The sequence below is a fragment of the Drosophila simulans genome, chromosome 3R (assembly GCF_016746395.2).
Source record: "Drosophila simulans strain w501 chromosome 3R, Prin_Dsim_3.1, whole genome shotgun sequence".
Lineage (NCBI taxonomy): Eukaryota > Metazoa > Arthropoda > Insecta > Diptera > Drosophilidae > Drosophila > Drosophila simulans.
In genome coordinates, this window is record NC_052523.2 from 13,382,354 (window position 1) to 13,395,394 (window position 13,041).

Consider the following 13,041-nt stretch of genomic DNA (forward strand, 5'->3'; position numbering starts at 1 on the left):
TTGCAGGGCAACCGCATGCAACCTACTTTGTGCGACCATTGTTTGTTTTTAATTAGCCGCAATAAACGCACTCACTCACTCACACACACACACACACACAGAGGAGACACACACACTTACGTGCAATGGGCCCACTTAAAATAAACAATAGTAAATGGTATTGCACTAAGCAATTGAATTGGAGCCAAGGCCTTGAAACAATTTGTGCACAAAATGCGAGCAGCCTTTTGCTGCTGTATAGGTAATACACTGGACAATACACTTTAAATGTTTCTAAATAGGTTTTACTATCCTACAAATTTTTATATTCGTTCGTAGAATCTTTTGTCATATTGAATATTAAACAAAGTTAAACACAGTTCCCCTCTTGGTTTATTAAAACTCAACATGTATGTGTAAGTACTTTACAATCGTAAGTTCCAGTGCTTTTTTGCTTTGGTGTAACCATCCAAAAATCAACCACCCCAAAGCCCACCCATCTGTTTGTGCTAATTAACTTGCACAACATGTCCCTAACTTTGAATCCATTTCCATTTAAATGTGCTCTACTCCCTCTTTTGCGAATATGTGGATGTGCGGTCTCAAAATCAAATTAGTCAGACGGCGCGTAGTTGGGCGAAATATAAATCTGCTGATTTACACAGAAATAGGGCCGAAGTCGACCGTTTTCCGTGGCCATAAAAACAAATTAGGCCAAAATGTTAAATAAACAAGTTTCGGCGAACGCGATGACAGCCATAAGCCAGCGGCTGTCTTGGCCTGGCCAAAATTGAGACAAAAGTTATCTTATTAATTCCTTGCCGCATCACACACTCCCCAATGAGTTTTCCCCTCTGAGATTTCCCCGACTTTTCCCTGTCATCACGCCCCACTAAACTCGCCGTTAATACGCACAATCAAATGTGATAAATATAACGGAATATTGTAGCATAATTTTGGGGGCAAGCTAAGCCGACAGAAATAACACTTGAGCAAATATTAGATCAGCCTTGGCTCACAATTTTAGCCAGCTTTTGGCCAACCTCTTGGTGCTCTCTCCCTTATCCACTGTCCCCTTCTACTGGGCATAAATACAATTCGTTTTTCCATTTGCCTGCACAGAAAGCCAAACTAAGGATATGCGGAATTGATATGTATGTTTGATTACTATCTACATATACATTTCTCTGTTTTTATTTTATTGATAAAACACGATAATTATATATAAATAACAAATGGAACGGTCTTCTAATTTAGCAAGTGTAATGATATAGTGTATTTTCTCAGTGTACCTATTAGCCAGTGTTTGTTGTGCCAATTTCTGTTTTGGCAAAAAAGACGAAAAGGGGGAACGGAAAGTTGGTCGGAGGAGTCATCTATGTATGAGTAATCGCTTTCATGCTTGATGACCGAAATGATTAATGGATTTTGGCAAATCGAGCCAAGTCCAAGATTAAACGCAACAGTTTCCAGCATTGATCATTTGTTATGGCCAAGCAGAAAAACATCTATACCATTCGAAGGGTTTTTCGAGATGGAATTAAGCTCTTAAATGCTTCCGGTAATCATTTCCAAGGGGAATTTATAAAGAGCCCAAATAGTTTGCAACCAAACAGACCAAATGTACTTTAAGTTGGCTTGTAATTATTACAATAAGTTTAAATTTTAGCTTTTTAGTCTTGCAATTTAATATTTCGACTTCGAAGTTTGGAAACATAATGCACTCAGGCTTTAACCATAATTCAGCACCAAGACAAACTGTGCAAACGTGTAATACGATAATAGACAAGCATACAAATCACACAGAGATCTCGAAGACGCTTCTAAATGCACCTGAAATTACTCATGCATCCACAGTTAGGTTTGAAATCAATTTGCTAAATTCATAATTATCAACTAGAGAGTCAGGTCTGCTAGTTGCATTGGAATAATTTGTACTTTCGAGACGACAGGTCGGCAAATACAAATTTTGTCTGCCATGGAAGGAGCGATATGCCATAAACAAGCCAAACGAGCAATGCAAAAATTACTCTTTCTTTGGCCTTCTGAATCCAGCCGCTTTTGCTGCTGTTTTAACAAACTACTTTTTTCCTGCGTTTCAGTTCATAGCAGTGCCGTTCTGATTCTGATTTTTGTGCTCTTGTTTGGGCCACTGGTTTTGTCATTGTTTTTGGCTTGGCATTTGCTTCGTCGCTGCTATCTCTGGCCGCAAGGATTAATGGGGTCAATTTGGCTGTGACACGCACCACCCGCACCACCCACTGCACCATGGATATCGCAGCTGCAAGTGCAACTGGCTCATAAAAAGTGCACAAGAAAAAATATGACAGTCCAACGGAAATATGCTAAAAATGAATATTTAAACTTCTATGCTAGCTTATAGGTAAGGCTTAAATTAGTTTTATAAAAATTGAAAGTTCGAAATATTTAAATTGCTTATTTATTATGTTAAAGACCAGGATGTTGATTCATCAGATTCTCTTAGTGTTTGAACGGGATGCGGCTCATTTCTCGCCAGTGCCGAATGCATTTGGCATCGAGACCAAAAGCCATGGCAACAAAACGGGAACTAACCCAAAGACAAAGATTCCATTTCAATTTACTTTTTTAAATTGCAAACTTTTGCGACAAGTTTAAGCCGCCACACACAAATATTCATAGACTCACACACGCACACGCTTTGGAAAAAGGAAAAGCAAACATTTCCCAGTAACACACACACACACACACACACACGCACATCGCCAATAGCACGCAACAAGAGAAATGCGAAAAGAAAGTTGAAAAACGAACCCAACTGAGGACGACAAATTCAACATGTCAGGCATTAGAGTGGGATAGATAGAAATGAAATGAGGAGAAAGAGACGGAGGAGCGGAAGAGAGATGCGGAGCTGTCACGAAGATGAAACTATTATCCACGGAAATTAGCGGGTTCCAATGACAAAAACACATGAAATGCAAAAACTTTCCGCCCTTCGCTTCAAGCTCAATTTCCAAATTGTTGTCGACATTGTTCTTGTTCTTGTCCTAGTTGCCACTGCCGCCTTGTTGTTTTCCCATAAGAGGTTTTGTTTCCTCGTGGAGCCCACTAATGCGCATTTAAGTGCGAGTGGGATCTACTAACCAACTAACCAACCAGGAACTTTAAGTATTCAGCTGTTCCCGGCGAAACTGCATGACTCGAATGGAGTGCTTTAAGGATCGGGTTTATCCATTTAATAGCTTAAATGGAAGCTCTTATGCGAAATATTATACTACGAAGGTAAGGTCTTTTTTATATTGCTAGCAAAAAGTCTTTTGCAGTGAAAAGTATTAAAATCATTTACAAAGTGGCAACAATGTTTTGTGAATTCATGATGCCAATGGATATCTTGAGCTGCTTGACACCTTTACATTTATTTTTAAGCTCCTAATGTATTTAAGCTAAGGGAAATAAATTCTGTACTTAAATATGCAATGTAAAATAAACACTAAGCCCTATTTAGGTCACGTCACATATATAACTACCAATAATAGCTGCCGCACTCAATCGCTTCCCATTCGCCAAGTCAACCTCTTAAAGTCTCGTCTTATATTTATAAGTATATGTATCTCATCTGAGTTATTTTGTATCTTTATTTGTGAGTACATCTTAAACGACATGAGAATTGCGCGGAGGGCTTTTTCCGTTTGACTTTGAGGCCATAAAATGGCCAACAGGGAGAAACAAAAGGAGCGGAGGCACATAAAATATGCGTATAATATATGCGCAAAAATAGTTGGGTCATCTAATGGCTGAACCAAGTCCAAGACCAAGATAATTGCGCTAGCCCGAGCTTGTCCTCTGTGCTTTGCATTTTCTATTTGGAAATCCTCAGACCCAGAATACACACTCAAAATTTTTACGACCCTAAATGGCATTAAATATCCAAACGTACTTGACGCGACTTTCTTGGCTACGTGAAGTTCTCAGCTCAACGCTATTTTCCCCATCGCTTTTCTTTTCGTATTCCGTTGGATACATCTGGGTTAGTTTTCCCAGTTGCAAGTCAAAGAGATGTTGGGTTCGGGGAGGAAACTCCTTTTATTGCGGGCCATCAAAAAATGTTAAAAGCCCCGATTTCCATGCCCATTGTCTGAGTCCGTAATTGCTTTGGCTTTGGTCCACTGAGTGTCGGCTTAGTGTGGGAGTGAGTGGCAGTGAGTTTGAGTGAGTGCGCTTCAAGTCTGAGATCCTGCTGTCCTTTTATGCATGCAAACAATTTTATTCTATATAGGATTTTATTTTATATAGCGCGGATCCTGTGGAAGAGCGCATAAATGAAAGTAGAATGGTCTAACCATCTTTATCTTTATATCTATTTTATTAATAAGGATCAATGGTTACTACACTATCGTTTTACACTATAGTATTCTTAAATTATTCAAAATAACTACATTTGGCTAACAGTAATGTTATCAGATTATGTGCCTCGACAACAGTCTATGTGCAATAACATTTTTAGAAAAGGTTACAGTTACTGAGTGCTAACATTTTGGAGACTTTTTAGCAGGAACCTCACAGATATCAGAACCAACAGTATGTTAAGCTGGTAAACACTGTTAAATGTGACATAAATGTTAGGAAAGAACTGTTCACATTTATATCAGCAAAAACTAGAAATTAGTTTTAGAATATATTGATAAGCTTGAAAATATTCTATAATTCTTTTATAACATTTTTTTTAATACCTACGAAAGTGGGTTATTTGAGCACTTAACTGCCTTGTAACCTGTCTCGCCTAAATGACCCAGAAACCAGAAAAGTGTCGAAGAGAATGTCAGCTACAAAGCCACAAAAGAGCGAAGAGCTGCTCTCCGCAGGCCACGAACGTGGCTTGAACTCTTGATTCTGTCACGAAGTGCTTAACTTCGTCCTTGATATCGTCAGCATCAGCAGCATCAGAATGCTGCCCTGCGACAATATGTTGGGCTTACTACATGGCCGCTTGACTGACTGGGCCCACAGATTCTTCTTCGGCGAAAGAAGACATGCTCATGACATCAGCGATGGTGTGCTCTCCTGCATCTTCTTCACGCTCTTCCCTCGTACTTCGTCCTTCTGCCGCAGCGCTGCTCCTGCTCTGCCACTGCCGGAATCTGAATCGGAATGCTGAGCCGCAGTTTCGCAGAATCGGTGCTTTAGTCTCGAAAAGCCTGCTGTGCGTGCAGGGGTTTTCAACGCGCAAAGCACACGCGGCGTATACGCAACACGGCTGAATAGGTTGTTGCCAAAAAGACGAAAAATTACGGTTAGTTAAATGGAAACCAAAAAAAAACCGAAGGAATATATATGTGAGTGCCCAGTCCACGAGAGTGTTTCGGACTTTTCCCATTTTATCGTTTGCCGGCTACCGGTTTTCCGTATGCAATGAACCGTGCATTGAACTGTGTGCGCCACGTTGTTGTTGTGTTCACTGAAAAAATTAGTTGTTGATTTCACTGGGCCTACTATTTTCATATGAATCATATTTGTGGTGTTTGTATAAAGATAACTAGAATAATTGTACAAAGTTTGGGTCAGGTAGATATACATAAGAAATATGAATTAATAATTTTGTATCATTAAAATTTTGTATTAGAAAAACAAAAATATTCCATATAAAATTAAGAAATAAGTAAGTGCTTGCTGAAAATATTTTTCAATACAATTACTATTCGCTATTAAAATATTTTTAAAAATATTGTTTCCTGTGCTATTGTATTAGAAATAGGAAAGGGAATCGATTCCCATCCGAAATTCTTAACAAGTGCGAAAGAAAGAGGGATTTAACCCTTGCCACTCGAGTTTGGCCGTATCGAATGCTTCTGACATTTTTGGCTGACCCCCAACATTGAGTTTTATTTTTTATTTCGGCAACCGTGTTCACTTGTCTTCTTAAGTGTCGGCAAATTAATTAACATGACAATGACGAAGGTGAATTGCGTGTTTTCAAAATGCTCCAATCAGCTCTTAACAAAACATTACCGCATTTTTAATGCGCCAGCCTTTCCTTTACCAAAGTGTCGATGCCTAACGAGTCGCTCAGATTTTTCAAGGCATTTACAAGTTTTTAATTAGACCCTTTGACAAATTACCGTTCAAAACACGGCACAATAGCCGGTAATTAAATGTTTATTGTCGGTATTTTTTGGGACCGGAGGACGTGATTGAAGCTACTGGCTTGGCAGTGTACAATTGTCGGTTTTCATACAAGAGGACAAGTAAACCACTCAAGAGTGACTTAATCAGTAGCTCGAAGACGAGTTTAAATAAAATAATGTAATCGGCCAATATATAATTTTGAAGAAATTTATGAATTATTTTGGAGGATTAATTAATTAGGTAATTCATTTTGAAAAACTATGTGCATTTAATTACTAATTGATTAATTAACAAACCAAGTAAACCTTTCATCATTTGTTGAATAAATACCCATTTTTTATCAAGTCAAATTAACATCAACATGACTTTATATCATTTTTTTTACATTTAGAAGTTAATTAACGTTATATACAAATTTATTTAATAACATTTTTTTCATCGCGATCCTTTAAATTCCTCCTAATCATTGAACCGTATTCACCAGTGCATTCACATTTTTTTCGAGCTTTAGCGCCGAGGTTGCTTCACAACAAAGCACAATTTTCTATATTGTATATGGAATATCGAAATCAATATCGCATTAAATTTTCATTTTATGGTTCGTTCCGCTTTGCACCGCCGCAGGACTCGCTTTAAACTTGCGTCCTGGCAACGTGTGGAAGTTCCTTGTCATGCCTTGCCCACTTCCACCGCCCCCTAACCATTCAGAATTCAGAGTTCTCCCCATTCTCCTGGCGCTTTCATATTTGTCTAGTATTTGGGGTGAGGACTTTCAACTGCTGCTTTAGCCGTTACTGCTGCTGATTCTCCTGGTTCAAGTATAGCCACTTAAACCCTTTTGACAATGTCAGCCATCAGGCTCAGATGATGATGATGGCGATGACGATGACAAAGTGGATGATGATGATGTGGCTCAATTCAAAACAGCCGTCGCACAAGTTCGCCAAAAAGGAAAAAATATACAAGCAGTTTCCATGCATGGCAAGAACATTAAAAAAAAAAAGAAAAAACGACAGGTCCAAATGTATCCTCAAAAATGAAAAGACACAAGCAAATGGATGATATGTGGATGGTTTCCACTCACTTAGCTTCACTTGAGCCACGTTGCCTTGGCTTTGAACAGATTTCCAGGCATTCGGCTAATTTATTTTGCCAACCTAAAACTCATTACCTCATACATTTTTAAAGCAAACAATGTCCGCGTTTTCAAGTGAAATGCACACAAACAATTCCTCAAAATTCAAGTGGGAAATGCTTAGGACGTCGATGTGGAGCGGCAGGGGCAGAGTGTTTTGCAATAATAATTTATAAATGAACGAATAAAGGGCGCACAGCAGCGGCAGCCAAAGGCAAATAAAAATAAATAAATAAAAATGGCAATGCGGCATAAAATGTGCCGAGAAGCCGAGTTGAGCCTCCGTTCCATGCCGTTTTATTTTTCTCCGTTGGTTTGAGCTGAGCAGGCCGGAAATGTAACTGCGACGCGTTTATTTTATTGCGTATACGCGGCGCAGCAAAGTAGGCAACAATTTTTGCGGAGTGGGTTTTCGCATGCTTTCTATTTGCTCATGTGTGCGTTCGAGTATTACTGGTGTGTGAGCGTGTTGTGGTTGTGTCTTTGTGTGTGTGTGTGTACGAGTGTGAGTGTTATATGGGCGCCGCAGCAGCGGCTTAACTTATTTTCCACAAAATTAAACCATCAAAAATTTGCCAACAACAATGTTGGGGTAATTTATTTGACTCATGTGCTGCTGTTAGCTCGCCTGTTGTTTGGGCATAGGAAGCCACAGCAACAGCAAAATGAAAAAAGAACACACTTATAACCACTGTGAAAAAATCCATGGCTAAGTCAATTATTGACTTCTTTGAATTATTCTAGTGCTTATTATCACGGTATTTTATTGCTTTATTACTAAAATTAGGAGTTCTAAATAACTTATAATTGAATTATTGCCCAGTCTTTTTTAAGAGTGTACTGCTTACATTCTCACTGGGTCCCGTCCAAGCCCTTGGCGTTAGTTGTGGCTATGGTTATGTTGGTGACGCTGCCGCAGCCGCAATGGCTAACACGTACACACACAAACGTACAGCAGTGTACGTACAAGCAGTCCTTGCACACATGCAAGAGACTTTGACCAACTCATTCACTTCGTCTTCTTCTAGCGTCCTTTTGTTGAAATTAAATAAACAGAAGAGGCTTCGTAACCCTTGCCACGCCCTTCTGTCTCCCCTGTGATGATGAATTGATGATAATGCCGCCGGGGATTTAGGCAAAATAATGCACAAAATTCGTCGCTGTTTTTTGTAAGGATCATACAATTTTTTGGCTCTGCGAACTTGGCTTTGAAAAGAGTTAAGCGTTCATTTATTTACATACATTTTTGTTTTATTTTTCGGAGACCGTGTTGCCCGGCGGGCTCAGTTTATTAAGTCTCGAGTGGTGAGTCTTGTTCTCCGACTCCCATGCAAGCTTTGCTCACCCCAGGAAAACTCTCAGTACACTAAAAAATATTGTACCATTTTTCCAATTAAAAATACGAAATATTTTATTTAAAGATATACAAATCATAACGTATTTTCTTTTTTTATTTCAATAATATATTTATTACATATATTTGGTAAATATCACTTGAATGTTTTACATAAAATGTTAAGCTAATCTTTCAATGTACTAGACCCGGCCCAAGTTGGCTTTGTTGCCATTGCCGTTGGGCTAAGCACAGCCAATTTCATGCAAAGTTGGATGCGCCCTTATCCCATCCTCCAATGACCTGTTCCCCGTCCTTGATGGATGACTTTTGACGCCAGGCAACGTTTGGCGGCCAATTTGATTTGGGCCGCAACGGGAAACAGTAGAGCCCGATCCAAGGGCCCCTCGGCAGTGCCTGCAGCTCACAACTGTCGATTTGTCAGACATTTGGCGTGGGACTCCAAGGCGGCCAAAATGACAGGGGGAATAGCGAATGAGCCCAAGTAGCCTGCAGTGTATTACAGATTGGCTTTTGAATTGTTGGCATTCTTGTGTGCTGAAGCCAAAGCGATGGCACAAGATGGATGTGCTGGCTAACTGACTTAAAACTGGGCGATAATACACCATCTGGGCACGTCTGAGGCCCAGAAAAAATCTTTGAGCTTATGTGTTAAATTATTTTAAAGAATCTTTTTTATAGCTTTACAGTAAATCACGTATATTTATAGGCTTACAAAAGAATATTTAGTGCATAGATTTGAGTATAAATAGTTTCTCCACGATTTTAAGCATTTCCTAAAACCCCTTTTAAGCATATAAAAGCATAGATTCAAACAGAATAAAGCAGCATTCTTATTCACGCTTCCTCATCCATTGGCTCAGTTTTGTGGGCACCTCGCATGGCACAAAGACAATCCGCATGACGTATACGCCACATGGGTCACGGGTGTCACAGCAACTGAGAACTGGTAAATGTAAGCTGGTAGGTGGGATCTGGCGTGGCAGCTGGGCTGGCAGATTTCGCCTCTACCATCAACCTGCTCTGCATGTCTCGTCTCTCCTGTAAGCCAATGCTAAAACAGGCCAAAGCCAACGTCTGAAAGTCGTGCAACGAGACAGACGCCAAATTCCGAAAACGCAACAGTATACAGGGTAAAAATTGGGACCAGATTTTAGCATAAAATAATCTAAAAATAAATTAATTTCAAAATATGTCTTCTCAAGAGCTATAGTTTATAGAGGGCTTGTGTTATTGGACAAGTAATTAAAGTTGTAACATTTAACGGTACTAAGATATATGATTTATAATTTAAGACACACTATACTATATATATTACTTATTTAAAGAGCCTGAAACTAAGAGCCATTCTTTTTTTCTAGTGTAACCATAAAGCCATATAGCAACAACGAGAACAGTCACAGCAGCAACGTGGAGCCCACGAACGATAAATCTTTAACGTGGATTTCATGCATGTAAGCCAGCCAAGGACTCTCAGTCATGATATGATGCATGAGCCGAAAGCAGGCTTAATATGTAAACTCCTTAAGAGCGCTGAGTTTTCAGTAACAAAACTGCAGCAGCGTTAATTTGCCCAATAAAATGCAACCAGCTACGAGGAGCAACTAGCAACTAGCGCCGCCATAAATATCATCAGCCACTGAGAGTCGTGGAGCAATGAAACGCGTTTTCCACGGGAAAACAAAGGAAAAGCCAAGGGGGAAAAATCAACAGGGAGAGCGCAGCGGGTGGTGCGCCGCATTTAGAGGCAGTCAAACTGGCAGCCATCGGGCACAGTCCTTCCTGAGACTGGGCTCCTTACTCTCTGGCTCCTGCCACCCGACTTCCTGCCGCCGCCTCCTTGAGCCGAGCACTTCCGCTTCTTATCGCGGCAATGTAAACGCGTTTCCGTTTAGGACTCAATCCCAGGCTCATTTCGCAGCATCGGGAAGGGCATTAAACTAGCAGCTCGGCGCTGGATTACAAGTAAATTGGAAAGGATTTGAAGATGAGCCTGCTGCGCCTGCTTGGTGCCCTGCTGCTGGCCACATTCAATGGTGAGTGCACTCGGAGAAAGTATGCCAAAAATCTTAAATATTACAAGTCTCAAAGATAAAATCATTCCTAAAAAATATAATAGTAATAGAACATAGTAATTAATATTACGCCTTTTACGACTTTTGCTCTTTAACATTTTGTGTATCTTTAAGTCGAAGTATATTCATTTTTTCTGTGTGTTGAATAAAGAGCTGTTCGGAATTTATGAACATGATTAACGGTAAGCCCGCCCCCACCCCAAAAGTGTCATAAACGCTTGGATTTCGCCCGATCTGCGCGATTTATTTGCGCTCACAATTTATTTGCACAACTATTTACGAGCATTGGCATTGGCAATCATAATAACAGCACAGCACGAGAGCTGTGGCAGCAACGATTCAATATATGTTGCAATTTGCATCGACAACTACAATAAATTTATCTTAAATGAACAAACATTTTTCTTGCAGCTTTGCCGCCTGACTGGCAAATAAAATGCGATATGCCAAAGGCTTATCGTTGCCACAAAAGGCTGTGCCGGCAAAAACAACAATAAGTAATAACCAAAGCTGCACACAAATTACACCATGGCAAAGCCCTCGACAGCACTCACAATGCATTTCAATTTGTTAAAACACTCACTCACTCACATGCCCACTATACGAGGCCAGAAGTGCATAAAGATCCCATGAAAACAGTTTGAAAATAACAATAAAAAAAGGCAAATTTTCATCATATAAATTGCGGAATTTCGTCAAGCATATTTGTCAAAATAATAAACACATGTGTGTTCATAGAGGATTTCCTTTTTCTACTGTGCATTTTTTTTATTGAGAGGGAATATGAAGGCCAAGATATTCTCCAATCGAAATATTCATTTGGAAAATTCAGATCAAATTGCAAGATAATCTATGAGTTCGACAATCTTGAATCAGATGTCACAATGAGTTTTCTCTCAGCTCGTTCTCTTATTGAAATAGACAACTAATTGACAATTATTTTTGGTCTGTGATGACAAGCCCCTCAAGTCAGGAGAAACCAAATAAAAATAAATTGCTACCTACTGTATTTTAATTAATTTGACTTTCTTATATATTTTTTTGGAAATTTAAGTGTTATGAGCGACAAATTTAAAGTCTAGAAACCATTCAATACAAACTGCATAAAAGTAACTAAGATAAAAAACAAATACATAAAGGCAGTCCATAAGATCGACCGAATTTAAATTTATTTAATCATTTTTGATATTTATTCTTTTTGCAACGCACGAATGGCTTAATGACTTAAAATAACTCAGATGTGAAGAGATTTTCTGGCGATTATAAAGCCGAACGCAGCGGCAACTGAATCAATACGAATTATTTGCATGGCGAATAAAGTATTTTGATTTCACTTGGCGCGCAAACAGGCACCATAAAAATGTGTCAAATGCAAATTATGCATATAAATAAGAGCAAATATATGAATCAACAAATAAATATGTCGCATCAAGAGATATGTATGTGCGCTGGGCACCCGCATCTTTGTGTAAAAGTCAATTTGCTGTCGCCGCCCGAAAGTCGCGAGTGCCATAAACATGGCGAAATGTGCGTGAGACCGCAACGCCGCAACGCAGCAAACGCCATATGCGAATAAATAAAAATCGAGCGCAAGAGCGGAAAATGCAAAATAATTGCATATTTATGTGCGCCCGGCCACTGAGCCAAAGGAGCTGGCGTCTGAAAAGGACGAAAGTCCTGCGAGCTGCGAACGGCGAACGGCGAGCTGCAGCCATAAATCCCAAGCGGCTTGCCCGCTTTTAATACCACGAATCCCAGCCCGAAATGCGCAAATGTCTGACTGCTCGTAATATTCGCCATACGCCGTCGAAATGCTCGGCCGGGGGCGTAAATTTATTTCAATTAAATAAATATGCATTTGCCGCTCTTTTTGCGCAAGAAACCAGACTTCAAGGGCGGATTTATCAATACGTTATGCAAATCTGGCAGCCAGTGAGCTTAAATTATATGGAATCTTAAAAAAAAAAAGCTAGAGATTAATTTATTTTATCTATCAGTCTGTAAACTCAGCATTATCTGTGTATTGATTTATTATATTGATTTCTTGAAGATGCTACGTGAATTATAACTATTAAAAGTTTTCCACAATTGTCACAATTAATTTGCTGCAAATAGAAGATTTATATGAATGCATAGAATTATATATCAACTTAAAGACACAGCACAGAATCTTAAATCGTTTGAAAGGATTGCCGTAATTAGACGAAAATTACCGAGGGTTGATTGCGCAATAATCCACCCCCTTTATCACTCCTCCCAACGATGGCAGAACAAAGCCAATGAAATTAACTAAAAATCAGTCAAGAGCATGAATGGCTGCGTTTTATCTGGTCGCTTGTCTTTCGGCCATTATCTTTGCGTTTTGTGCGGCGGAAGAGGAAGCGCATTTGATG

General features: G+C 39.5%; 1 protein-coding gene and 1 long non-coding RNA gene across 3 annotated transcripts in view; both read left to right on the top strand.

The window, feature by feature from the left end:
• The first annotated feature begins 322 nt into the window (after positions 1-322).
• On the top strand, positions 323-3,019 carry LOC120284982. The gene is made up of 3 exons (XR_005544199.2): positions 323-395; positions 2,082-2,362; positions 2,434-3,019. It is a non-coding gene; the product is annotated as an uncharacterized LOC120284982 (long non-coding RNA).
• Positions 3,020-4,985: 1,966 nt separating this feature from the next.
• The window catches only part of LOC6728307, a 37,333-nt gene continuing 29,277 nt past the window's right edge, over positions 4,986-13,041 (top strand). Inside the window, exons 1-2 of one of the 2 annotated variants that reach the window (XM_016176830.3) lie at positions 4,986-5,294; positions 9,935-10,609. In XM_016176830.3, coding sequence (XP_016034942.1) covers positions 10,561-10,609 — 49 coding nt within the window. In that variant the 5' untranslated portion in view covers positions 4,986-5,294; positions 9,935-10,560. The remainder of the gene's footprint in view (positions 5,295-9,934; positions 10,610-13,041) is intronic. The other variant, XM_016176828.3, reaches the window with a different exon arrangement.